The sequence below is a fragment of the Equus przewalskii genome, chromosome 2, assembly GCF_037783145.1.
Source record: "Equus przewalskii isolate Varuska chromosome 2, EquPr2, whole genome shotgun sequence".
Classification (NCBI taxonomy): Eukaryota; Metazoa; Chordata; class Mammalia; order Perissodactyla; family Equidae; genus Equus; species Equus przewalskii.
This window is the reverse complement of record NC_091832.1, coordinates 6772068-6798910: the sequence shown is the minus strand read 5'-3', so window position 1 is coordinate 6798910 and position 26843 is coordinate 6772068. Positions and strand designations below refer to the sequence as shown.

General features: G+C 34.9%; 1 protein-coding gene across 19 annotated transcripts in view; it reads right to left on the bottom strand.

The window, feature by feature from the left end:
- Positions 1-26843, bottom strand: part of TUT4 (terminal uridylyl transferase 4) — a 127707-nt gene that overhangs the window by 33251 nt on the left and 67613 nt on the right. For all 19 annotated transcript variants that reach the window (XR_011537358.1, XM_070609628.1, XM_070609620.1 and 16 more), the window contains 15 exons: positions 24962-25081; positions 24582-24794; positions 20468-20642; positions 17834-18534; positions 15671-15821; positions 13101-13187; positions 10650-10753; positions 7937-7994; positions 7746-7849; positions 7357-7446; positions 5459-5572; positions 959-1036; positions 641-818; positions 321-368; positions 154-236 (listed from right to left, as the gene is read on the bottom strand). Coding sequence is in view for 18 of the 19 variants with exons in the window: in XM_070609628.1 (XP_070465729.1) it covers positions 154-236; positions 321-368; positions 641-818; positions 959-1036; positions 5459-5572; positions 7357-7446; positions 7746-7849; positions 7937-7994; positions 10650-10753; positions 13101-13187; positions 15671-15821; positions 17834-18534; positions 20468-20642; positions 24582-24794; positions 24962-25081 (2304 nt within the window). In the remaining variant the exon portion in view is untranslated. The remainder of the gene's footprint in view (positions 1-153; positions 237-320; positions 369-640; positions 819-958; positions 1037-5458; positions 5573-7356; positions 7447-7745; positions 7850-7936; positions 7995-10649; positions 10754-13100; positions 13188-15670; positions 15822-17833; positions 18535-20467; positions 20643-24581; positions 24795-24961; positions 25082-26843) is intronic.

The following is a 26843-nucleotide window of genomic DNA, read 5'->3' as shown; positions in this document are numbered from 1 at the left end:
AGTATAATAAGTGTAATAAGAAAAAATACAGGGAGCTATAACCATCTCTTTCCCTGTTCCTAACACCAACTTGAAAATAGAATTAGGCTTCTTGTACTGTAAAAAAGAAAGTTTTCTAAGAAAAGATTCAGAATTCAAATTACATAAACTTACAGCTTCTCTGCCAATGAGTGGATAAAAGGGGGTACCAAAAAGTTTCCTTCCGTTGATAAATGCCTTCATGATGAAATTGGTCACTATGGAAGAAAGAAGAAAACAATTAAGATGCAGATCTTAACATGTAAGACCTTTAAAAGCAGATTTCTATATTTAAAACTTACTTTTTCTAGAAACTCCAGCACCAAGGTTATGATTCAAGTCAAAAGGGTCTAGAAAAGAAACATTTTATTTTTTAATTAAGAATTATGTTTATTGTAACATAAAATACACTTAACAAGAGTCTAATACTACGTAATTGAGAGTAAGTCAGCAAATTATTCTTTTAAAATTATAGATTAAAGAATGGAAACTAACAAAAATCAAGAGGAATAATCTTCCAAATTCTAACATGTTTCAATTTTCCCCTCAATGTCCTTGGCCAAACGAAATTCTGGCTTTTTGTTTTGTTTTGTTCCTGAATTACTATCAGCTAAATGATTACCTTCAATAGCAATGCATTTGGATGTCCACTGCTTCTCAAAAGTTGTCAACAGCTTTTTCTGCCGAATGCTAATTACATATTCCTTGAAATCAAACTCTTCAGTATAGAAGCGAAGCAGTCCCAACCAAAGCTCTCCTAAGGTTTCTGTATTCTTTCCAAGTGAAGGTAAACGTTTTTTCTACAAATGAGAAAAAAAGAGAGAGAGAGATGTCTATACCCATCCAAAACATGAACCCCAAATACAAGAAAAATTAAATTACGCAAATTCTAACATGTATCAGTGAGCATTCTATAACATAAAGACTATGAAAAAGTTACCAGTTCTTCTGTTTTATCAAAGAAAAAAGCATTCCATCCATCAACCATTCTCTGTGGAATCTGTTTTCCATCAAAGATCTGCATAAAAAATTAATTTTATTATTAGATTTCAGGTCATCCACTCCTTTTAAGTCTCATATCATTTTAGAATTTACCTATAAAAGACATACTAAAATACTTCTTCCAAAAGGAACACGTTAGGATGATATAATGTGATACCAAGTTATGAATGAATAAAATGTATCTGAAAGATCAAAGCTGGGAAAGGATTACTTTAAGAGCATCAGATTCTCCAAATGACACATTTGATGTTATCTGATGTTACCTATTTGGCCTATCAAAAGACATTCAGCCCGAGATTAATGAAGTAAAACTAAAAAAAAAAAAACCCTAGCATTTTCATCAAAAGATCACAGATGTAGAGATTATTACATAATAGATAATACCTATTGATTGTGTACCCAAAAGAAATTAATGGAACTGTGTGTTTAGGAGAAGAACTCCAGTACCTTTAATCAGTTATCTGCATCATCTGAGGCTGAAAAGCCCTGGGACACTGATTTTTTTAAATAGAAAACTAGGTAGCTTTCTCTAACATCTTGATAAAGATTGTTAAAATCTTCATTATTAGTTATGAATAACAATTCACCGTCCTAAGGAAGGAGCGGGGGAGAGAATAATGCTACTTTACCAGAAGAAAAGTATCCCATAAGATGACTCTATAGGCACAACTCACCTCTACAAGCAATTTTGAGACTTATTTTCTATAGAAGTTTTAAGAAAGATGCTTTGCAACAGGTTTAGAGTCAGCAGACCTCATTTCTAGTCTTAGTCCTGCCGAGTAGCAATTCTGGACAAGAAAATTATCCTCCTATATCCTCAGTTTTCCCAACAAAAATGAGAGATTAGATTAGGTCAGTTGTTTTAAAATTTTATTTTTATTTTAAGCTATAGAACCCTTTCCTAAAATAGAACCTTTCTTGAAGCTCAATATGTAAAACTGATAAAAGCAGAGACACTCTGATAAAAGGTTGAGTAGAGAAAAAATATCGTCTTTTCCTTAACCCACTCCTCACGGATACAGTAATGAGCTTCTAGAGCTTACCAGAAAATACTTTAAAACCACTAGATAAGGTGGTCCCCAGCTCCTCTTCCACTTTAGATGGGACAGTGATTTACAAAACTAACTATACGTCTGACCCCTCTAATTTCACTCTCAGGTTTAAGTTCCTTGCGGGTAACGACTATAACTTATCTCTGGAGCCAAAATTCTCTACATCAAAGCCTGCCATATAGAGAAAACATAATATGTGTTTGTTGAATGAATATATTTACTCTGTAAGCGTGTTTACATAAAGATCAAGTTTCTAGGAACTTAAGCTAATAAGTTGTTTTTTATATTTACATATAACTTAAACAAATACCGTTACCAAAAATCATCTAGCAAAAGTACCAACATTTCATAAAACAAAAAAGGGAGAGCCTGACAATTATAGGTATTAATATCTAAAACAAAAGACATGGGATCTTGCCCTCAAAAAAGAAATAAAGGTTTTAAAGAAGCCAAAGTATAACATTTACCCTCATAGATTAGGATGTTATTATTAGTATTACATGGAAATAATACAAACTTCCTCTTTAGATCTTGATTCTTTTTAAAAGAATTCTTACTCATGAGTAACAACCATGATCTGAACCCAACTATGTTGGCTGATAACACAGTAAAGTGGACCTGTGGGCCTTAAAGGGTGTCTAATCACTGCTTTGTCGGTTTTTATGAACTCTCATGTTTCACGGTGCCTAACTTTCCACTCTGTTTCAGCCCTTAGAAGGACTAATGCTATCCCTCTCTCTTTACACACACACACGCATATTCTTTCTGTTTTTCTCTTCTCTCTTCTCTTTCTCTCAACACCAATCATTCTCCACTCAAGCACGCAGTCTTCCCTCTAAAATCTCACCAAACAAGTCAATCACATTTGTACAAGGAGTGACCAGGTACATTCCCATATTTACTTTCTTACTTTATTGTAATATTCTAATGTCTAATGCTATATTTAAATTGCAATTTGTTAGTTATGGTAAGATACACATAACATAAGATTTACCATTTTAATTATTCCTAAGTGAACACTTCCGTGGCATTAAGTACATTCACACTACTGTGCTAGCATCACCACTATCCATCCACAGAATTCTTTTCATCTTGCAAAAATGAAACTCTGAACCTATTAAACAATAATTCCCCATTTCCTCTCTCCCCCCAGCCCCTGGCAACCCCATTCTACTTTCTGTCTCTGAATTTGACTACCCTAGGTATCTCATATAAGTGGAATCAAACAGTATTTATCCTTTTATGACAGGTTTATTTCACTCAGCATAACGTCCTCAAGGTTGATCCATTCAATTGCAATTTTTAAGCTGATATCAGCTAAAGACATAAAAGCTCACAATACCAAGTGTGAATAACATCCCTTAATCTTCCTTTAGTATTAATTTTTATGTGAAAGTTTACTTTTACTTATGATGATCTGCTGCAACACAGCAAAATCATTCTGCTCAGGAAAACTCCTTTTGACCTAAAGAACTTTCACTGTTGAACAGGAAAAACATTCTTAGCAGAGCCTTATTTATTACCCACTTAAAGTCTAGATGCAATTACAAATGGAGTCAAAGATCATCAGCTTCATTAAACATATCCTTACCCTTAAAAGTTGATCGATGCCAATGACCAATACATAAATGGTGCCAGAGCAATGGAAAATGGGGTCCCATATGACAAGCAAAAAACGCCAGAAGCAAAAATCCACACATCATCAGTTCATATGTATCACAAAGCCCCCCACAATCAGAGCTCATTATGATGGAAAACATTCCATGGACTGTCTCTCATTTCATCAATCACTGTCTGTTAAGCAGATAATGGGAGAGTTCTTGAAGTTGGCTATGGCAATCCTACCTACATTTTTCCAATAATAATAATGCTGCTAATGATAACAACAATAAAAATAACAATAAAAGCAACCATCATTTATGAATACCTCTTTAGCACCTACGATATTCAAAGGCATTCAATGTCTCTGTTCCTTATTCAACAATGAACTACTACTACTATTATTACAGTTTTACTGAGGATGAATCTCAGACTAGTGGAAGTCAGGCAGCTTGCTGAAGGCCACAATGACAGAATTAGTATTCAGACTACTTATCTCTGGCTCCAAAATCATGCCCTGCTCTTTCCATTACATCATGCTGCCTCAATGGCTCCTCATCCATGGGTAATATAATGAGAACACGAACCACCAGGAAAACAAAATTTGTACTGCATTTTGGTTAATCATGGTAACTATTTTGGTTAAGCATAGTATTCTGTCAAAGTGGCAAATGGCTGCTATGATATTACTGGGGTAACTATGCATAAGATCCCCAAATTCAAAGCCTAACAACAATTAGACTAATACAGAGAATGATCTTGGCCTTGGCAGGCCTAATTAATTCATGCTAAATTTTAACTATCCTACAGTAAACAACATTATTAAAAAACACATCACTCAACATAGATTCAGCAACTCAAAATTTTCTGTTAGGAAAGAATATTTAAAATTTTATTTCTCTTTCGCTGTTTGTTTAAAAGAGGGAAGGAAATACTGCTAAAACCACATGGAATTCATTAGAACTTTTTAACACTTACTAAGGCCATATGACACCCACCACATGGCTTGCTATTTTGTGATTTTCTTCTTTGTCATGACTATCAAAGTTTATGCGAAATCAGAATGTGTAATTTTCCAAACAATTCTGATGCTTCTCTCCTATCTCAAAATAACCACCTTTCTAAGAAATGATAACTGGATCCTCCCTAATGCTTGCAAATTCACATTGTGCCAGGAATGAGGAGGAACAGATGGATGATTAAGAACTCCTTCGTACTTATTTCAGACAGTATAAATTGGCCACAAAACGAGACCCTATGAGTCACCAAATCTGAGTGAATATGAGTATAATCTGTTTCATTTGATGTACATTCTCATGCTTAACTACCATGACCTCACAGAGATGAGGAAGAATTTCCTTGGGTTTTCTCTCAACCAAATTCACAAAGTTAACTGAAATACACACAGAAATAAATCAAACTTCATTGCCAGGCAAGAGGAGGGAGAATACACTGAAGAGAAGAAACTTACGTATTTGCATCTGAGAAACTATACGAGCTCGTGGATGGCTACAAGAATTTCATAATCATCTGCAGCATTCTAAGACTATATAAAAATGTTGCAAAAGATACTCAATAGTTCTGTCAGTTAATATTCTTTTGGTAGTCTATATTCTCCCATAACAGACTTTTCAAAAAGCTTCAGTTTGATTATACCATTAATGGAAGAATAAAACTTAGGATGTCCATGATGGAAAATCCTTCACGATCTCATGAACTGAGCAAGATCTACTGTGTTTAGATCGATTGCCACAAGAGACTCCTAAACAGTTGTCTTAAACACTTACCTCTTGTAGAACTGGGATAACTGGTGGTTTTCGCTGCTGCAGAAAGTACAGCACCATAAGGATATAAGCATATGAAGACAAACTTCCCCTGGAAGCATCTCCAATGTCACATCGCTAAACAAACATAGTATCATGATTAAAAATAAAACTTCAGAATCTTATCCACACAGAAGTATTGACTACTTTGGGACATCATTTTTTTAACTCATCAAAGCAGCAAATATCCGAAAGTTCAATAACAAACTGTCATAGAGGTTGTGGGTAAACAGGCATTCATACATTACAGATGAGAGTACAAATGAGCATAAACTCTATGAGGAATAATTTGGCAATGTCAAAATAACAAAATCACATTTCCTTTTAACCTACTAATTCTATTCTAAGAATTTATCTTGCACATCTGCCAAAAAATATGTGAAATGACTAAATAAAAAGGGTTTTCATTGTAGCACTGTTTTAATAGCAAAAAATCAGAATCACTTAAGTCTCATCAGTAAAGAACAGGTTTAAAAAACTGACGACTATCCACACAATGGAACAGTATGTAGCCATTAAAAACAATCTTTTCAGTGTATTTATATCTGTAATAAAAAGGAGGTAGGAAATTTATGTATTTGCTTATACTAGTATAGTATCTATCTGGAAGGATACAGAGGAACTTTTTTTTTTTTAAAGATTTTCTTTTTTTCCTTTTTCTCCCCAAAGCCCCCCAGTACATAGTTGTGTATTCTTCGTTGTGGGTCCTTCTAGTTGTGGCATGTGGGATGCTGCCTCAGCGTGGCTTGATGAGCAGCGCCACGTCCGCGCCTAGGATTTGAACCAATGAAACACTGGGCCGCCTGCAGCGAAGCCCGCGAACTTAACCACTCGGCCACGGGGCCAGCCCCAAGGATACAGAGGAACTTAACACTGGTTGCTTCTAGCAAGAGGCACTGGTTGGCGAGGAGATAGGTAAGAAGGGGAGATTTTTCACCATAAACCCCTTTTGAATTCTGAATCACATGAATATGCTGGCTATTCCAAAAAAGTTTTTTAATTAAAAAAAGAATCCTCAGAGGCTTCCCTTAAGTAAGGCTTTAGCTAATACTATATCAAGGGAGAGGAATGATTTCTCTGACATGACCACTTGGTTTCATAACCAAAACTACATGGGAGTATAGAACCATCATGTTGGAGTTATTTTGTGAGGTGAATCTAGAAAACTAGCTGTATCGAATATGATTTGGAGTATGTGGTTGGATACTTTTCTTTTCTAAGATGGACTCTGTCTACTGTCTACAAAGACATGTATAGGAATATCTAAACAAATATGACTCTCTGTTGGAAGAATGGGCTTTAATAAATGAAAATGTGACCAAGTCACTCCCCTACTAAAACCCTTCCACCAACACAAAATTAAATATTCACTGAGAAGCTACCGTAAAGCAGGCACTACACCAAACTAGGGATAGAGAGGTCTCCACCTCAAGAGAAACAGAATTCAGTATTATAAGTGTTACAACAGGAGAAACATAAGGTTTTATTGGTATTGTTTTGTTTCCTTGGCCAGAAAAATTTACCACTAAATCCAAATACCAGATTTCCTAACTCAGAGATTCTTAACTAGGATAGTATGCCAACACGCCTGAGGTTGCAAATCACTACCGCATTCAGAAATTCTACTACTGAGAAATTTACTAGTGTGTTGCATATGGGAACAAAGCACAAACAGGAAAAAACTTAGACTCATCCTACTCTAATAGGTATAAATTTAAGCCATTTAACATTGAGTGTTTCTTTTTAAAAGTTCAGGTAAATAAAACTGAAAAAATATTTTTAACAAGTCTGACATCACTATGTTTCACTTTAACTATCAAGAGTATTAGAACAAAGTAGATAATTAACTTTTTCATAAATACCTTAGCAAACACTTTCATAGTATATCCCAAATACTGCACTCTAGGATCAATAGCTGCATAAGTAGCTAGCATTCTTGTGTTATGTTGAGCCTGAAAAATAATTACATATTTGAAAACATTTCAAATTTATTAAAATCAAATTTACAAATCAGATAAAAAAATATAATACACTCAAAATGAATATATATATATAAAACTTAAAATACCTGTAAATGAGTCAAACAAAAACTAATCTTCAATCTGAAGGAAATATCAAGATGATTGATAAAATATTTTTTCCTTATACAGCTCACATTTAAAGTTTCAAACATAAAGATATAGTCAATGATCTGTGAACTTTTAAAATGACAGGTAAACATACCTGGGTCTATACAGAAAGAGAAACTTACCAATGTATTATATAAACTGATATCGCCTTCTAAACCACTCCGTCTGTGTTCAAATTTTACTATAGGCACTTTGGCAGTAGTTATAGGCAAAATATTTCTTAAACCTGATTTAAAAAAAATCACTAGATTAAATAATTTTCATGAAGCTAAAAAATATTTTGTTGTTTTAAAGCTGAATTTAAAATTCATACCTGGATGTCTCTTAAGAATTTTCGCCAAACTTTCAATTATTTCCTTACAATTTAATTTCTAAAAAACAAAAGAAATAAATAATAAATTAAAGTGTGTCTGACCCAATTTGGTCTTGTGTAAATTCTACTTTAATCTAGGCATTTAATACTAGCATTTAAACTCTCCAACCATAAGCTCTATACAACCTTGCTGCTCAAAGTATGTGGTCCATAGACCTGCAGTATCAGCATCCTCTGGAAACTTGATAGAAATGAAGAATCTCAGGCCCCACCCCAGTCTACTGAATCTGCATTTTAACAAGATACCCAGGTAATTCACATTCATATTAAAGTTTGAGAAGCGCAAAGACAGGAGGAATAATGTTTTCAAATACATGAATAAACAACCAGAGATGGTTTTGGTGAAGCCAAAACAGTATAGTGATTAAGAACATAAGGCTCTGAATTTACACAATCCTGGATTAAAATCTTGAACTAAGTATTGACTAGCTGTGTGACATTGACCAGATTCTTAACCCCTTTGAGCCTAATACCACTATTCTATAAAATCAAGATAACTATAAACTCTTGCCCTATAGAGTAGTTGGAATGATTACATGAGACATGTATGTAAAACATTCAACAGCAGGCTTGGCACAAAATAAGGACTTTAAGTCTGTGAGCTATTTATTATTATGTTGATGAGGAAAAGAAAAATAATCCTATCATTACCAGCACCTACTTCTTCAAAGAAATTCTTACCTCTGTAAATTTAAACGTGTTGTTTTTTTAAAAACTAGAGACAGGAGAGTTAATATGGTAACAACCACCATGATACAAGGAATAGGAAAGATAATGGTATTATAAATTAATTGGATTAAACTGAAGGGTATATACATCAATCCCCACACTTACTACTAAAATCACTTTTGCATGTCCCCAACATGCTCTTTTTAGCTATAGATTTCAAGGGAATCTCTAGTTACTACTTAACACATAATAAAAGATGTTATTTTTCTCTTTATTATGCAAGGATACAATTTATGCTAAATTATAAGTTTCAATTATGGTTCACCTGGAAGAAAATTATTTTTTTTCACTGTTTCAACTTTCCAACGTGAATGGCACAGATAATATACAAACTCTTAGAGATTACAGGTCTGATTACTGAATTTTACACAGAGGATATCTAAAACCCTAACCTTCTCCCTGGGTAAAAATTATTTCCTATTCCCTCAATTCTTGCTCTTCAAAATGGAGAGGGGTAGTCTCTTTCTAAGTAGATGGCACTAAGAAGAAGTTAGTTAAGGAGATCTAAAATATCTACAAATTTTAAGTTTCTTTATAGAACAAGAAGATGTAAATTAACATTACAAGAAATTTCTTGGGGCCAGAAATAAGGATCTACCAGGCATCACTGCCATCTTCACTACGGTCCCAACAATTTAAAAACCACCTTTCTGGAAAAAGTATTTCAAAAACACATAGGTACACTATCCTACTGAATTCTTTTATAATACAACACAGGCTATACTGACACCACTACAGATGCCAGAAGCTTGGCCTCACCCCAATCTTGCAAGCAGTCCCTGATTTTAAAACCTGTAGCTCTGCTGGTAAAAGACTGAGCAACTACAGGGATTCTCTCCTTTTCTAGTTGCTGCTAGGAAGGTCTGGGACACTTCTTCCCTGTTCAGTCATTTTCTTTACTGGAACTTGGGCAATCTCGTTCCCACTGCTGGGGCCTGGTACACAAAGAAGGAGAGCATAAGCACCCACTCTCACTGCTGAGACTGCTCTGGGGGAAGGTCCGCTCCTGGCATCTCACGGTGGAACTCAAAAAGCCTTCAATTTCAGAAAGTAGTGGTTAGGTCCTACAGTACTATTAGTACTATATTTCAGCTACATTATGGGTTAAATAAATTACAGAAAAGCAGTGAGATACAACGGAAAGAGCATAAACTCTGGAGTCAGACAGACCTGGGTACGAATCCCGGCTCCAACATTTACTAGCTGTGTGAACTTGGGCAAGTCAGTTTATCTCTCAAAGCCTCAGTTTCCTCATCTGTAAAATGGGGGAAATTATCTACCTCAAAGGTGGTTGTAAGAGTGAAATGAGATAATGTATGTAAAAGTGTATACTGGGGACTCAATAAATGTTAGTTCCCCTCCCCACCCCAAGTGAGTTTCTAACAGCTATCCTAGAAGACATCATTTATAATATTAATTCTACAGAAATATAATGTGTTCTGAGTGGCCAAAAATTACAATTAATTTAAAGAACACAATCCATTTATAAATTAGATGTTCATCTTTATTTCCTATCTTTAGTGATACAAAGACATCATCTAATGGAAGAGAGATGAAAAGACCCAGCAAGTGAGACCAATGTTCATTACTGAACTGAAGCGCCAGCTTCTCATTGGTTCTAATAAAAAAAATTCCACTCTATGGTATATTAACTTTTTCCAAAAATTCATTACAAAGCATTTGTAACTCTCAGTGACATGGTTTTTGCACTATACAATTACTGAAACTGTAAATTTACTTACTTAAATATTCAAATGTCTTCTAAAATGGTAATGCTAATATTTTCACATTTCAAATACTCCTATTGCTAATATATTTATATAAAGAACAACATACATTATCACTATTACATACAAAATTAAAAATAGATTCATTATTGGAAGAAAACAAACTTCCATATCCCTTTCCAAACACTAACTCTTACCTCTGCATTTTCATGGCCTTCCAGGGTCATACAAATATCCAGATCACTATCACGAAATCCAAATCCATTCTTAGAAGAACCAAATAAGCACAATCTTGCCTTTTCTAAGCAAAGGAAAACACAATTCAGAAGTTTTATAATTAGCAGGAAAGAGGAGTCTTCTATTACCTACTAATGGCCTAATACAACATAATCTTGTCCACTTCTATGGATTAAGTTACCTACCATTGGTAGATATACTGAGAAATTTCAAAACACTCATCTAAAGCCAAGATCTTTCGCACAAGTTCCCACATCCATGTATTTAACTGCTTTTTCCATTTTTCCACCGACATCATAAATTCAACAAGTTAAAACTAAACTATCGGGGGCCAGCTCTGTGGCCGAGTCGTTAAATTTGTGTGCTCCACTTCGGCAGCCCAGGGTTTCGCCAGTTTGAATCCTGGGCATGGACATGGCACTGCTCATCAGGCCACGCTGAGGCAGCATCCCACATGCCACAACTAGAGGGACTCACAATTAAAAATACATAACTATGTACCGAGGGTGCTTTGGGGAGAAAAAGGAAAAATAAAATCTTTCAAAAAAAAAAAAAACCTAAACTATCAACTTCACCTCAAACCTACTATTATTCCTGTAATCCCTATTCTCAGCAAATAGTATTATCTACTCACTTGCACAAGTCAGAAATACAGACATGGTTCCTAAGACTTCTCCCTCAACTTCCACCTCCCAACAATCACCAAGTTAACTATCTCATAAATTCATGTATTTTTACTCATTCTCAACATCACTACCAATAGTTAAGATCAGGGGCCAGCCCCGTGGCTGAGTGGTTAAGTTCATGCGTTCTGCTTCCGCAGCCCAGGATTTCACTAGTTCAGATCCTGGGCACAGACATGGCACCGCTCATCAGGCCATGGTGAGGTGGCGTCCCACATGCCACAACTAGAAGGACCCACAACTAAAATATACAACTAGGGGGGATTTGGGGAGAAAAAAGCTGGAAAAAAGATTGGCAACAGTTGTTAGCTCAGGTGGCAATCTTTTTAAAAAAAAAGTCAAGATCAATATTTAGAGATTTACCTCTTAAAAAGAAACTAGTTTTTTCAGGGCACAATTCAAGTAGTTATTACCGTAGTACACAGAATTAATTCTCCTCCAAAAGTGAGTGATTAATCCATTTGATATAAATTATAATAGAGTTATCCCTTCATAGTTAACATCATTTAATAACAGGTGCCACTTCAAATAAGCCATAAGGTGGCTTAAAAGGATTGGACTTTCCTTCCTATTAATTCTTGTAGGCTACACATTTAGATGATAAATTCTATATTTTCAAAACTTAATCCTCCAATTCAGTTCTGATGCCCTACTTGAAATTCAATGACAACTGAGAGACATAAAAGAAGCTGTGTTCATCAGCAATTAAAAATGTGCATAAGTTTAATATAACAGGGACTTAGATTTGGTCAATACTTTATACACTAGCAAATATAATAAAAATGGAATCTTACAGCACATAACAGATCTTTTAAAAGTACAAATTCATTCTGATTATAAAACAACACTTTACACTTTTATAAAATATTTGGCCGCAGAATTCTTGATTCTTCACCCCCATACCCAAAACTCACTCCTGCTAAGTTGAAACTATCCTTGACTCCTTTCTTTTCTCACATCTAACATGTAATGCATCAGCACATCCTATTGGCTCTACATTCAAAACATATTCTAAACCTGACCACTTTTCATTTACTCTATCAAATCACTATTATATCTCACCTAAACTTATGCAACAGGCTCCTAAATATTCTGCTTGTTTCTATTCTTACGGCTCTATACTCTTGTTCTCTCATGTCACTTCAGCATTAAAACCCTCCAGAAGCTTCTCATCAGTCACTCAAAATTCAAAATCCTTCTACCAATCCTAATGATCCAATCTCTACCTTTCTGACCTCATCTTTCTGTTACAATCTACCTCACACACTCCACCCCAGCCACAATGACTTCCCGGCTGGCCTTCAACTATGTCAAACATAATCCAGTCTGGGGGTATTTGTACTTGCTCCTCTTTCTCTCTAGAACGTTCTCTACATGGATATTCAAATAACTTGCTCCTTCATATTATTCATGGCTCTGCTCAAACATCACATTATCAGAGAGAACTTATCATAACACTCCATCACCATCCTTTTAACTCCAACACTTTAATAGCATTTATTACTTCCTGATACTACATTATATACTTATTTGTTAGTTGACTATCTGTCTCCCCTTCTTAATATAAGCTTTATGAGAGCAGGTTTCACCTCTTTTATTAGCACTGTATCCTCAGCACCCACAATAGTACCTAACACTAACAGTCAATAAATACTTTTCAAATATAAGAATGAAACAGACCAGGTGACTATAATAACAAAAGCAATCAATTTTTAACATATGACATACCATCATATTCTTTTTGAATAAACTTTTCCAAGCCAATTAAAATTTGCTCCCTGTTGTGTTGTTCAGAGAAAGGTGGTGATAACTCATCTAAGTTAAAAAAAGAGAAAGGAAAAAGAAAAGTAAGGAAAATGGAATCTGAAAATGTCTTCAATTTTTTACCCTAAAAACTTTACTTAAAATTTCTTCATTATTTGTTGACTTCTCTAACTTTAAAATCATAAACGTTACTGGGGGAAGAAGGGTCAGAGGGACAGCAGAAAAATAACTTTTATAGACTTAAGTACATTTCACATGATCATTTTGCCTATGAAACATCTATAAAATATATTTACTTCTGCAAATTACTTAACAGTTTTCTTCAGACATTCCAACCTCTCCCATAAACATGCTTGTTTTTCCCTCCTTTTAAGAGTATACTCATACTGTTATGCTAGGCACATGACTCATTCAAATCTAACAGCTCCCTCAAATGCCTGGTCAAGATTCATATCTTCCCTATAAGCTGCTTTGCCCAACCACAGTGCCTTCAATGATCTCTCCTTAACTCCTTATTTCTCCAAACTGCTTGCCAGTTTAGCTTACACTGTCTTTTTATTTTTCTAGTTATTTCATTTATATTCATATTATTTTTCCAAATAAGGCCATAATTCCTTAAGAACAGTCTTTTATTTTATTTTTCTCTATCTCCTCCTCTAGATTCATCCCCAAGAGTTGATACAGTAAAGGGAACAAAGTAGTAACTTACTGTAATGAATTAAAATAATATTCAGCTTTTGAAAAACAAATGTTGCATCAGTGGTTGCAAGCTGAACAGCTGAAATACAAGTGGCTTTTTTTTTTAGAGTGGTAAAACTATCCTGTATGATATTCTAATGGTAATACATGACACAATGCACTTATGAAAACCCACAGAACTTCGCAGCACAAAGACTGAACTTTACAGTATGCAAATTTTAAAAAATCATCTGGGAGGTCGGGGAATCTCAGGATGGAATGTAGGCTGTAACATAAGAATCTAACTGTAATATAAATATGTAAGACAACTTCACTCAAGGGAGTAGGAAAAAATGTGCTAACCTAAATAACTGTGAAAAGGAGTGAAATCTGTAAGACTAAGGACAAAAGGAACTGCACATAAACATTGTACTCTAATTGATAAAGTTGTTTCCCATAGGGGGTATAAGATAATAACAGTTTTTAGAATGCTATACATGTGTACTTAAGTGGAACAATTCAATAAATGACTGGCAGATGGTAGATGCCAGGTTTCTCATTGTTGGAGGGGGAAATTTACAGATAAGCAGGGATAAGAGGCTAGAATGAGCCATGTGATAATGTATTAGAATTGGAGATATCAGGATGAAGTCATATTTAGCTTAATATAGAGAGGATGGTCACATATAGAAATATTTATAGATATGTACATATACATGGGTTAGTATACACATATAAAATTTCTTGCTCAAACAGGGCCTAGAAGCAACAAAAGTCAGTAATAAGAAGCACCCTAGCATCCAGATCTTGGTTTCTAACACTGTTCTCTAATAAAAGGAACCAGGGCTCTTTGGAGAAATGTCTAATTCTAGGACTGGGAGAGAAATACACATGATGAGACGGGAGCATCTTGTAGTGCCAGAAAGTAAGGAAGTGCCAAAAAACAAACAAAAAAACGTACACACACAATGATACCAGTATATCAAAGGGACACAAGAACCAACTACCTGTTACATCATCAGAAATCTTCTCTTACCTGGGAAACAGCAAGTGCTGAGTGAGAGTTTAACCCATGTACATCATAAATGTTTGTTGAATAAAGGTATGTAAGGTTTTCCCCAAAATACCTTTACAGCCCTATCCTTCTCTGTTGCCTTTGTTATACTCTACCAAATCTAAGGTAAATATCCTCCCAAACTAATTGTACACTCTATGCTTTTCTGCGTAATCTCCTATATCTGAAAATGCAGTTCAAAGTCCATCTCAAATACCACATCATTAATTCCAATTCCTCTGATTCACCCCAGTTAAAATTAACTGTGTTTGTACTGCATTTTGTTTACGACTGCTATAGCATGTCACGTATTCTGCTTCCAATTTTGGCAATTTTCATACATGTTTTATACATCCACCTAGAGCAGCGCTATGCAAGAGCACTGCAAGGATAGAAATGTTCTCTGTCTAGCTGCCCAATGCAGCAGCCCCAAGCCACAGGTAGTGACACAGTACTTGAAACGTGGACAGTATAACTGAGGAACTTAGTGTTTACTTTTATTTAATTTTAGTTAATTTTAATTTAAATAGCCACATGTGGCTAGTGGCTACGATATCAGAGAGCACAAATCCAGAATCTAAGCTCCTTAAAAGCAACACATATGACCTCTGTATTCCCCTTGGCATTTACCACAGTGCCCTGCACATAGTAGACATTAAGTAAATATCTGTGGTTGGGTCTCTAGACTATTCAAAAACCTCTACAAAAACAAAATGTAAGCAAACTGTTTTTAAATAAGAAAATAAATATTCGAAATCTAAGAAGTAATCTAGTCTCAACAGTTCCAGTAAGAAAGACTTACCAAAACATCTTTTACATACTAAATCAAGTATTTCCCGAAATCGGTTTGTCATTGGTGGTAGAGGTTTTAGATCAATTTTCCTGAAATCCTCTGGGCAATCATTTTTTGAATGGCCATCCTTTTTGCAGATGCTGCATACTATCGTTGGCGGCTACACAAAGGTAGAAAAACAATCTAATAAACTATTGAGGGACTTCATCATCACTTAGAAAATAGGTCCAAAAAGAATCTTTTATGTAACACAGTTCTGATAAACTGTGCTTTCAGAAGGTTTAAAAAAAAAAAAAAAAAGGAAGAAAATGTTAATGAAAAGCTAAGTTAAGTGTAAAAGACATATTTTGAGCTAACCTACTTTCTTCCCCACTAAAATATTGTCAATGATTAGATTTACCTGAAGATGTAAAATACAAGAAATCCCAGGAGATCCAAAATGTATGGGTTAATTCAAACAGTTTGATCAACTCCCAAAACAAAATACATGCATTACATATTAATCTACTAAGATCTTTAACAAAGTAGATTATAAAGAAATTTCAAGTGGCACTTTTCATTTCACTCCAAATGTTGACTATCTTCCAAATCAGTCACGGAACCCTTGCTTGGCTAGTTGGTTCAATTTATTACATTAGCATAGTACTCAAGAAACCAAACTGCAGGGCTGAACTCTTAAAAAATAAATTAGCTTCATACAAGGAACATCTCCTATGCAATAACCACAAACTTAACTTCAGACCCTATACCAACTTTTAAATGTATTCCAGTAGACTACTACTACAAGGCTAAAACAGTAAAAACTTACCCCAATTAGTTGGAAAAAACACATATGGTTGAGGAAGAGCACTACTCTTATTTTTATTGTAATATGCTACATCCTAGAGTTAGCTTCTTCGTCCAGGGTTAGCCTAGAAATTTACCTAGCCATGAACTCTGATGCAAATTATAAACAGAAGAGACCTGTTTGTGGGAACACTGTGCTGTGGGCTAATTAACATTACCATAGGAATTTCTATCAGCTTTTCAAAGCTTTTAAAAAAAAAAAAAGGCATATTTATCAGGCCAACTCTAGAAATTTATTACAGATTACTAAAATAATTAAAATTGGAGTAAGAATTACCCTAAGGAAATCAAAAGTATGAAGTATAAGAAATGTAAACTGCAGTTATATAATTGAGGCTTTTCTAAAAATCTGCCATTATTTCATCCCTTCAATAGTCCATATGCCCTAAGTACTGCAACCTGAACAAAATGCCAACAGATGTATCCTTACAAAGAATGAAGAAATACAGCTTAGTAATTAGGTTAAAAATTTTAAAGCTTGTCAATAAATAATTATTGATAAAACAATAAAACTGGATGACTTTCTAAGTTTTTTAAAAAATATTCTACTTGGTTTACAAATGACCTATATAATCATTTTTTCATCCTGGATGCTAATACTTCCCTTATGTACACCGCACTTGAAGCAATGTGACTCAGCTAAAACATTCCTTTATTAGCAAAGTAGTAATTGCTTATTTTCTGTTCATTGGGGTATTTTATTTTCTATAATTTATCAAGTTAAAGTTCAGAGTAGCCCACTTTAAAAGTAGAAAAATTAAGACTCCTATAACTTATAAGGGACATGCCAGAAACCAAAGAGAAGCTCAGTGGCAGAGACAGAATCTGGATTCTTCATTTTTTTGGTTTCTGATCTTAATTTTCACTCAACTATCTCTATTAAGTTTATACTTTTCATCACTTTCCCCTCCCCTCCCACCAAAAAAAACTTTAAAATAGAATACTATTATAGAGTTTACAAACCCTGTATTCTCCTCTGTGGAAGAAAAAATAATCATATGCATAAAAAATAAGCAAAATTTAAAATACATGCTGCTTTGCCAAACTGCTTTTCATAAAATATCTGATGAATCCTTCCACATATGAGACAGTAAAGCAAATCTACTAGTAACACAGTGATGAAACCTTTGGAGTTTTACATACATTCTTTAAAGGCAACTATAGGCAAAAATGCAAAAAGTGAAATACATACACCAAAATATCACTCGAAAACAATAGTCTACCATCATAGAATCTATTTTTACACATCTGAATCTAAAAACTATAAATACAGAATTATACAACTGCCACAAAATCTTACCAATTGTTTACAAAACTGTATCCTACCTTGCCAGAGGTTAAAATAAACTTATCAAATACATAATGTAATTCCTGGGTGGGGTGGTTACCATCGTCATTAAGGTCAGAAGCATCTTCTGTAGGTTTGCAGTTGCAAGAGGTAGCAGATATGTCGGTGCTCACAATCTGATGTGAACTCTCTGTTTCTAAATTTGACCTGCAGTCTGTACCAGCAGATTTATCTGGGTCAGGGGATTTATAATCATTGCAATTACACTGGCTGAACTCCTTTTTTAAACATGTTTCTGAAGACGATAAATCATCTCGTTTCTTAATTGATTTTGGCTCTAATTCACTGCCTTCACTGGTAGAAAGAGATGAAGATTCCTGTCCATGTTCAGCTAAATCTAGTTCGTTTACCGACAAACTGACATCTTCAGTAATACATCTCTGTGATGTACATTCTGTTTCATCATATTTATCAGGTGGATCTCTTTCTGCATTTATTTTTTCTGTGCTTTCCCCAAGCAGAATGCAACAATTGGATGCCATATTGTCAGACTTCACTGGTTTCTTATTGCTTATTTTCCCCTTCTCTTTTTTCACGGAATCCACTGTAGATTTATTTCCACCCTTCCTCTGAGGACAGGCAAAATACCGGTAAGCTGCCCTGAATCTCTCCACAACATATTCATAAACAAGCTGGCTGTTTAAGCTCCGTGCAACATTCCTCTTGACTGAAAATGGATCTAGTAAAAAAGAAAATGGTCAGTAGCTAATCGTCTACTAACAAACTATATTTCCAAGCTTATAAAAATAGATCTTAACCGCTAGATTGTCAGCAGAGTACATTTTCCCAAAGTTCTTCTAACCTAAGGTACTAATGAGAGTTCCTGCAAACTGAATAGGGGAAATACAACAGCAACATCTTTTCCTTTGTTTCTCACATAAAATAAAAAGCTAAAAGGAAAAGAGAGAAAATAATAATAAGGTAATTAATGAGAAGATGGCTAAGGAGACCAACTCAGTAATTACAAAGTTTCAATGATGAAATTGCTAGAAAAAGCTATGCCAATATGCCTCTCTATATACTGTTATTGAATGAAATTTTTCAATCTCCAGGACTTGTCAATAATTTTCATCTCTCATCATAGTATTCTTTAGTTACATACTCCTTAAAATTTAAACAAATAAAATAGAACCTAAGACTCTCAAAGTATCAAGTTAAAAAAATACTGATTTTAAGTTTTAACTTTAGTGAGACCAGAAAATTAAAGAAAGGAGGAGGAGAAATAGAAATCTAAGAAAGTGAAAATTAAACCAAAATCTAAATTTTGATCCAGTCTAAAATAGCTATGCTGAAAAGGCTTGCATCAACAGCATCCTCATTAAGAACATATTACAAACTTCTAAAAGTCTTTATGGGTTTTTGAATTTTATAAGCTTTAAATACAACTATGTCCCAGGAAAAAAGAACGGTGCTACCCAAAAGACAACACACATTTTCTCCACTAAAGAAGATCACTAAGTAAAAAATTTAACAGGCCAGCTTTCAGATTGTTAAGGTTGGGGCATCTGTTACTTCTTGCTGTTAGCTAAATCCATATGCTTTAAAAAGCTTTTCCTAGCCTCTTTCCCCTTTCTAGAGGAAAAAGAAAAAGAAACAAAAGAAGAAAAATTATGATGGCTGCAGGCTTCAGAGCTCATTTATTTACTATAAGTAAGAGAGTACAAGATGTGAGTACATGTTTGAGAGTGTGAGAATATCTGGGGGTCCAAATCACAGTAGAGAAGCCCAGCAGAGGACTAAGAGAACAGAAGAATGTGTAATCTAAACAGACTAAAATGATGGACAGAAATTCAATTTCCTAACTATAAACAGTGAGTGGAGGGGCCAACTCAGTAGCATAGTGATTAGATTCACACACTCTGCTTTGGAGGCCTGGGGTTCATGGGTTCAGATCTGGGCCTGGACCCACACACACTGCTCATCAAGTCATGTTGTGGCAGTGTCGCAGATATAAAATAGAGGAAGACAGGCATAGACGTTAGCTCTGCAACAATCTTCCTCAAGCAAAAAGAGAAAGATTGGCAACAGCTGTTAGTGCAGGGCCAACCTTCCTTGCCAAAAAAAAAAGTGGAATGCTGTGAAATTTAAATGTTTGATTAACAATTTAGAAACCATTCTATTAATTTCTTTATCTCTCAAGATCTTAATGTTCTTGGGATTTGGTGTGAAATCTTGTTTGTCAACATCAATTTTTTTTTTAGCTTAGCTACATTTAACAGATGAGGTACTTTAGAAGATAATGAAAAATGATTTTAAAATTATACTTTAAGATAATTTTACGATATGTTTATTAAAAATAATCCTATAGTATGCGTATAACTTCTATTTTTTTATTTTTGAAATTTTTCATAATTTAAAACTAAAGATGTAAATAAGCTAATAACCCTAACCAATTTAATATTTACATACTGGGAACCTTTAAATAAGAATTAAACCTATAAAACTATAATGGACTTGAAGAATTTATCTAACATATATATATAATGACAACCTGGTGGCATATATAGCACTACAAAGCCAAGCAATAAAATCTATAACACTGTATTAGAAAACAGATGATGACTGACATACAAAAAAATATTCTCCAAATGAAATATAACATATCATCTCACCTTCAATGGCTATTCGCCTTTTAGGCCAGTTTTTATTTTCTCTTGTTAAAATATCTTGTATCCGTACACATATAACATATTCCTCCAAAGCAAAATCCAGTGTGTAAAATTTTAGCAGCTCTAACCATAACTGTCCCAAGGACACCTGATTTGTTGCTTCCAATGTTAAAGGAGACTGTAAAAGAAAAAGTACTTTTCATTTAAGCTTCACAGAACTATAGAACCATTTAATTTTCAATTTAAAAAGACCTTAGAGATCACCTTTTCAAAAACTGAGGCATAAAGGAGTAATTTGCCAAAAAGCAGTTTGTGGCACAGCTGGGAACAGAGTCTCAGTTTACTGACTCCTAGAATTTTGTGTTCTTTCCACTAAACAACCTTAGCTGCAAATTAGAATCACATTAGAAACATTAAAATACACAAATATCTGAATTCCACATCACTCCCAATTCCCATACTCCTCCTAACATTCTGACTGAATTGACCCAGGCTACGGACCAGGCACTGGGATTTTTAAAACTCCCTAAATGATTCTCATGTGCAGCCAAGGTTGCAAACCACTGCATAAGAACCACTACAGCTCCTCATTGCAGTAATTACTTTTAAAATCTAAGTAAATGCCCTGGGCTTTCAAAAGCTAATTCCTTCATTCAGCAAACATTTATTTAGAATCTGTTATGCCACTGGCAATGTGCTAGGGATACAAAAAAATGACAGCAGATACTCAGACATAAGGCTCACCATGCATCGTTCACTCTTCTAAGTGCTGCACATATAACAACTATTAATTCTAAAAACTCTATGAAGTAGATAATGTAGGACAAGGACCACCTGCCTACTGAGTTCATGTTGCTAATCACTATACCATACTCTGCCACTCAAATAAAGTGAAGTCCTACTTCACAGACTATCAGGAGACAAAGAAACAATTTAACAATTACAGTAAAGGCTACATACTAAAATGGGCCTCTAAATCAGGGAGGTCTTAACAGAAGAGGTAATACCTGAATTTTAAAGGAATTAACTAAGTGAAGACTGGCTAACAGTGACCAATAAGGAGCACAGAGGTATGAAACAGTCATTCACTCATTCAATTGTACAACTATTCACTGGTGCCTTCTATGTGCTATGAGGGATATATCTGTGGGAAAAAAACAAAGATCTTTGCCTTAGTGGAGCATACCACCTAGTAGAAGAAGACAATCAACAACAAACTTAATAAGTAAATTACATAGTAAGTTAGAAGAAAAGTGCTGTGGAAATAAGAAAAATTTCAGTAAGTTTAGTAAATGGGATGAGAATATGGGAGGAGAAGGTTTCACGTTAAACAGAGTGGTCAGGACAGCACTTACTGAGAAGGTATGATTCGAAGAGTTCTAGGGATAAAGAACAGAATAGAGCAAACACACAAAAGTAGGAATGAGCCTAACTTTAAAAAGGAAACTAAGAAAGCAGGTATGGTAGAGAGAAGAGAAGAGGAAAACAAAGAGCTAGCCAGTAAGAATTCCTTGGTTTCTATTCTAAATTAAATGAGGAGGAACTGAAGCATTTTGAGTGTGGGGAGGGGGAACAGCACGATCTGACTTAAGTTTTGGAGAAAGGAAAGTCTCTTCAATAAACGGTGCTGGGAAAACTGGACAGCACAAGCAAAAGAATGAAAGTAGACCATTATCTTACACCATACACAAAAAGTAACTCAAAATGGATTACACTTGAATGTAAGACCTGAAACCATAAAACTCCTAGAAGAAAATATAGGCAGTACATTCTTTGACATCGGTCTTAGAAGTGTCTTTTCAAATACAATGTCTACTTAAACAAGGGAAACAAAAGAAAAAATAAACAAATGGGACCTCATCAGACTAAAGAGCTTCTGCAAGGCAAAAGAAACCATGAACAAAAAGGGAAGACAACCGACCAACTAAGGAGAAAATATTTGCAAATCATATATCAGACCAGGGGTTAATCTCCAGCATATATAAAGAACTCATATAACTCCACAACAAAAAAAAAAACCAACCCAATCAAAACATGGGCAGAGGATATGAACAGATATTTTTCCAAAGAAGATATACAGATGGCCAAAAGGCACATGAAAAGATGCTCAACATCACTAATTACTATGGAAATGCAAATCGAAACTATAATGAGAAATCACCTTATACCTGTCAGAACAGCTATAATTACCAAGACAGAAAATAACAAATGTTGGAAAGGACATGGAGAAAAGGGCATACACTGCTGGTGGGAATGCAAACTGGTGCAGCCACTGTGGAAAACAGTATGGAGATTTCTCAAAAAATTAAAAATGGAAATACCATTATGATCTAGCTGTCTCACTATGGGGTATTTATCCAAAGAACTTGAAATCAACAATTCAAAGAGACTTATGCAGGAGTGACGTCAGCATCATGACAGAGTGAGCTCTCCCAGTGATCTCCCCTCTCCACAACACAACAAAAAATACATTCACATTCCAACAGAGAACATCCATGCAACACAAAAAATGTCTGAGAGACTCACGCAACCATAGGTCAGAAGGTGGAAGTGCTGGAGTCCCCCTCAGAGGAGGTGGAATGGGGTAAGAGAAAGCATTGCTCCCCCACCAAAGACTGCCACCAGAGGACTGCCTGCAGCCTCTGAGAGGGAAGAAAGGAGTGGAGGGGGCACCCATTTGCGGGAACATCAAAGATCCCCAAGGTCCCTCACAGCCTAAGGGAAAGCCCCTTACCAGGGTCAAAGCTATGGCGAGGGGTCACTTCATCAAGCCAACACCCCAGGAGAGCAGATTAGGAGGGCAGAGTGAGAAGACCCAGAGAGAACACAGAAGAAAGCGCCCCTCCCTCCACCTGCCCAGCGCCAGCTCCAGTGCTTGGGATCCTGGCAGAACGCACAAGGCTCAGAATACGCAGTTCTTGAACCCCACCCAGTGGCAATAGGTGGTTACTACGACCAAATAACACCACAATGCACAAAAACAGAGCCAGGCCATCTAGCAGTATCAAAAATTATATTAAATCTCCAGACCAGAAGGAAAATGACAAGTACTCAGAAATCAATCCTGAAAACACAGAAATATGTAATCTAAATGACAGATAATTCAAAACAGCTATCAAAAAACTCAACGAGCTAAAAGAGAATGTAAAGAAACAATTCAACAAGTACAGGAGCTACTTCACAAAAGAGACTGAAACTATAAAGAAGAACCAATCAGAAATATTGGAGATGAAAAACATAATGGATGAGTTAAAACAAAATATGGATTCCCTGAACGCTTAAGCAGACATCATCAAGGAGCGAACCAGCATAATTGAAGACAGACATGTTGAAATGCTCCAAATAGAGAAGGAGAGAGAACTAAGACTTGCTTTGAGAGCAAGTAGCAAGGCAGAGTACGTGAGTGCAGATAGTGGTAGACGGTGGTAGGAGTGTACAGAAGTTCTCTTTTAATTGTTTCAGTTTTCTCAGTGAAGTAACAAGCAAGATCATTAGCTGAGAGAATTGGTGGGTTGAGGCGAGGGTAGAAGGTAGTCTAGGAAAGTGGGCCAGCTGAATGGACTAGGAATGTACGTTCAGGGAACTACACATAATTCAGTGTAGCTAGGGCAATGATTTCAGTAATTTTCACCTTTCTGTAATCTTCAGAAGACTATATGCTTCTGGAAGACACAATTGATGGATATTCATCTTTGGTTCTCTAGCACTCAAGACAACGCCTAGCATACAGCAGATCCTTAATAAATGAATGTTGAATAATTAAATAAGCAAGTCATCTCCTAAAGGAGCACCAATCTGGCAACATAATTCCCCATATGCTAAAGGTTTGGTCACAGCCCAACTCCTGAAGGAAATTTTCCTTGTCTAAATGAAAAAGATACAAAGAATTACCTTGACATGATTCAAACAACACAAGTCTTCCAAAATGAGGTATAAATTCATTAAGGAGTCTCAGTACTGAAAAACTAAACCAGATCAACCCCTCACTTTACAGATGAGGAAAATGAGGCCAAGAGGCTTACTCAAGGTCAGTCAATCTATTATTAAAATAGCTTCAATAGAAGGCATCACAAATTCTACAGATAGAAAAGCCAAAAATGAAACAAAAAAAGCTTACTTTGCCATGTTTTTCCTTCATGGCATTACTTTGGTTGTCTCTTTCTGTCTTCTTGGTATCATCTTTTGGTTGGTCTGCCTTAGCTTTGTTTTCCTCAGCAATTGAGGTTTTCTCAGTTGCACTACTTGAATTATATTCCCACTTCACAAACTTCTCTTCTACTATGCCCTTCAGCTGAAAGTCATCCATCCTTTTTGGGTCAAAGCCTTCAATCTATATAAAAAGGCATTCCAAATTGGTAGTGGAAAAATTATTAAAAGAAAAAAAAAAGATGGACAAACACACAAACCAGAATTCCAGCTTAAAATGTTTGAACAGAGCACTTTACAAGAGCAAATTACGTATATACATGCAAATATATGTCACAAACTTATGCTTACCCAATCTCCAAGTAAGGAAGGAAGAAGAGGGGGTTTTCTTTGTTGTAGAAAAAACATCACCATTAAAGCAAAACAGTAAGAAGGGATTCCACCATCAGTTTGGGAATCAATATAGCACAACTGCAAAATGAAGAGAAAGAAAAGTACCACCATTTAGCTTTCTTTAATTTTCTTTGTTCTCCTCACAACAAAAGTAGCTTGTTTTTTCCTACTATAATCATTGGGGAAGGTTCAAACAATGAAAAATATAAGGAATGATCTGAAATCTTACCACGCTGAAACAATTATTAACATATTGGTGACCATCTTTACATTCATTTCTTTATTACATATAAAGACACATATATATATCTTAGTTAAATGGAATCATACCAAATATACTGCTTTTACTGTGGACACCTTTCTAAAATATCATTTTCTTATCTTGCTTTTACTTCTGCCTAAATGTTAACAATCTTCTATGTACCATGTCTTTTTCTATACTCAAATAACCGTATACAAGTATATATACATTTCTATTTTCTATGCAAATACAGGAAGAATTTTATGTTTTTATCACCGTTTTACCAAAATTGTATATTCTAGACATCTCTCATACATTACTCTTTTCCTTTAACAATGCATCAAGAAAGTCCCTCTAAGTCAATTAGTACAGATCTAACACATTCTTTTAAATAGTTAAATATAGTCTATGATCTGGATGGTTACTCAATAATTCCACCACCCAAGGCCATTCACACTTTGTTCCCAGTTTTTGCCACTTTAAACAATGCTACAATATTTATCTTTATACATATTTCCTAAGGATATGCTCATTTCCATGAGCTATATTCCTAGGAATGTGTTTGCTGGATTAAAAAATACGTGATATATTTGAATTTTAATAAATATTATACAATTGTTTTCCAAAATCACTATAAAAATTCTCTTTTCACCAGTAACATGTTAATGTACACACACGCTTTCCAACACTAGACATTATCACTTCTGAAAACTCGTCAATGGAATGGGTGAGATGTAACATCTAATAGTTACTTCAATTTGCACTCACCTGATGCTAAGAGACTATGCAATTTTTCATGTGTTTACTAACCATTTGGATTTGCGCTTTTCTGAATTGCCTATTAAATATTTTGCCAGTTTTTCTAATTTCATAAATTACATATGAATTTGTATGAGTTCTTTCTACATTACAGACAGTAACTCTTCATATGTGATATATGCATTTGAAAAATATTATTTTTCCCAACCTGTTTTACTTTTGACATTATTTATGGTACCTTTTATCACACAAAATGTATTAACATTTATATAGTTAAATATGTTTATCTTATATAGCTTCTAGATTTCCCATCATGGTAAAAAGGTTACATATACACACTCATATTTTCTTATAAATTTTTTATTTTAAGTCGAGTTTATTTTTGCATTTAGTGTGGTAAGAGTCCAATATTATTTTCTTCAAGAAACATACAGCTGTGACAGCACCATTTATAAAATAAACCATCATTTTTTTCTCACATAATTTGCCATCTTTATTCCTTAATGTTTTGAAAAATCTCCACAATATTATTTATTCTTTTGATACTTCTTTGGTCTTGATGGCTTCCATCCTGGAGCCCCTATTTTCTTCATCCAATTTGACTGCCCTACAGACCCAACCCACAGCTGTATTCCTGGGACTTTTCTTTGCCATTTTCCTGGATGGGATTGCTTACTGCCTGGATCCCAGTTTTATGTCCTTGATTTGTTGGAACATAGCCTCCTGCAACTGCTTAGGAAAAGCTGTGTGGGCATTTCTGAGTCCTTGATATCTTCAAATATGTGTTTTTAACCCTCACATAATGTTAATTGTAAAACCATCATTTTATCACTGAAATGA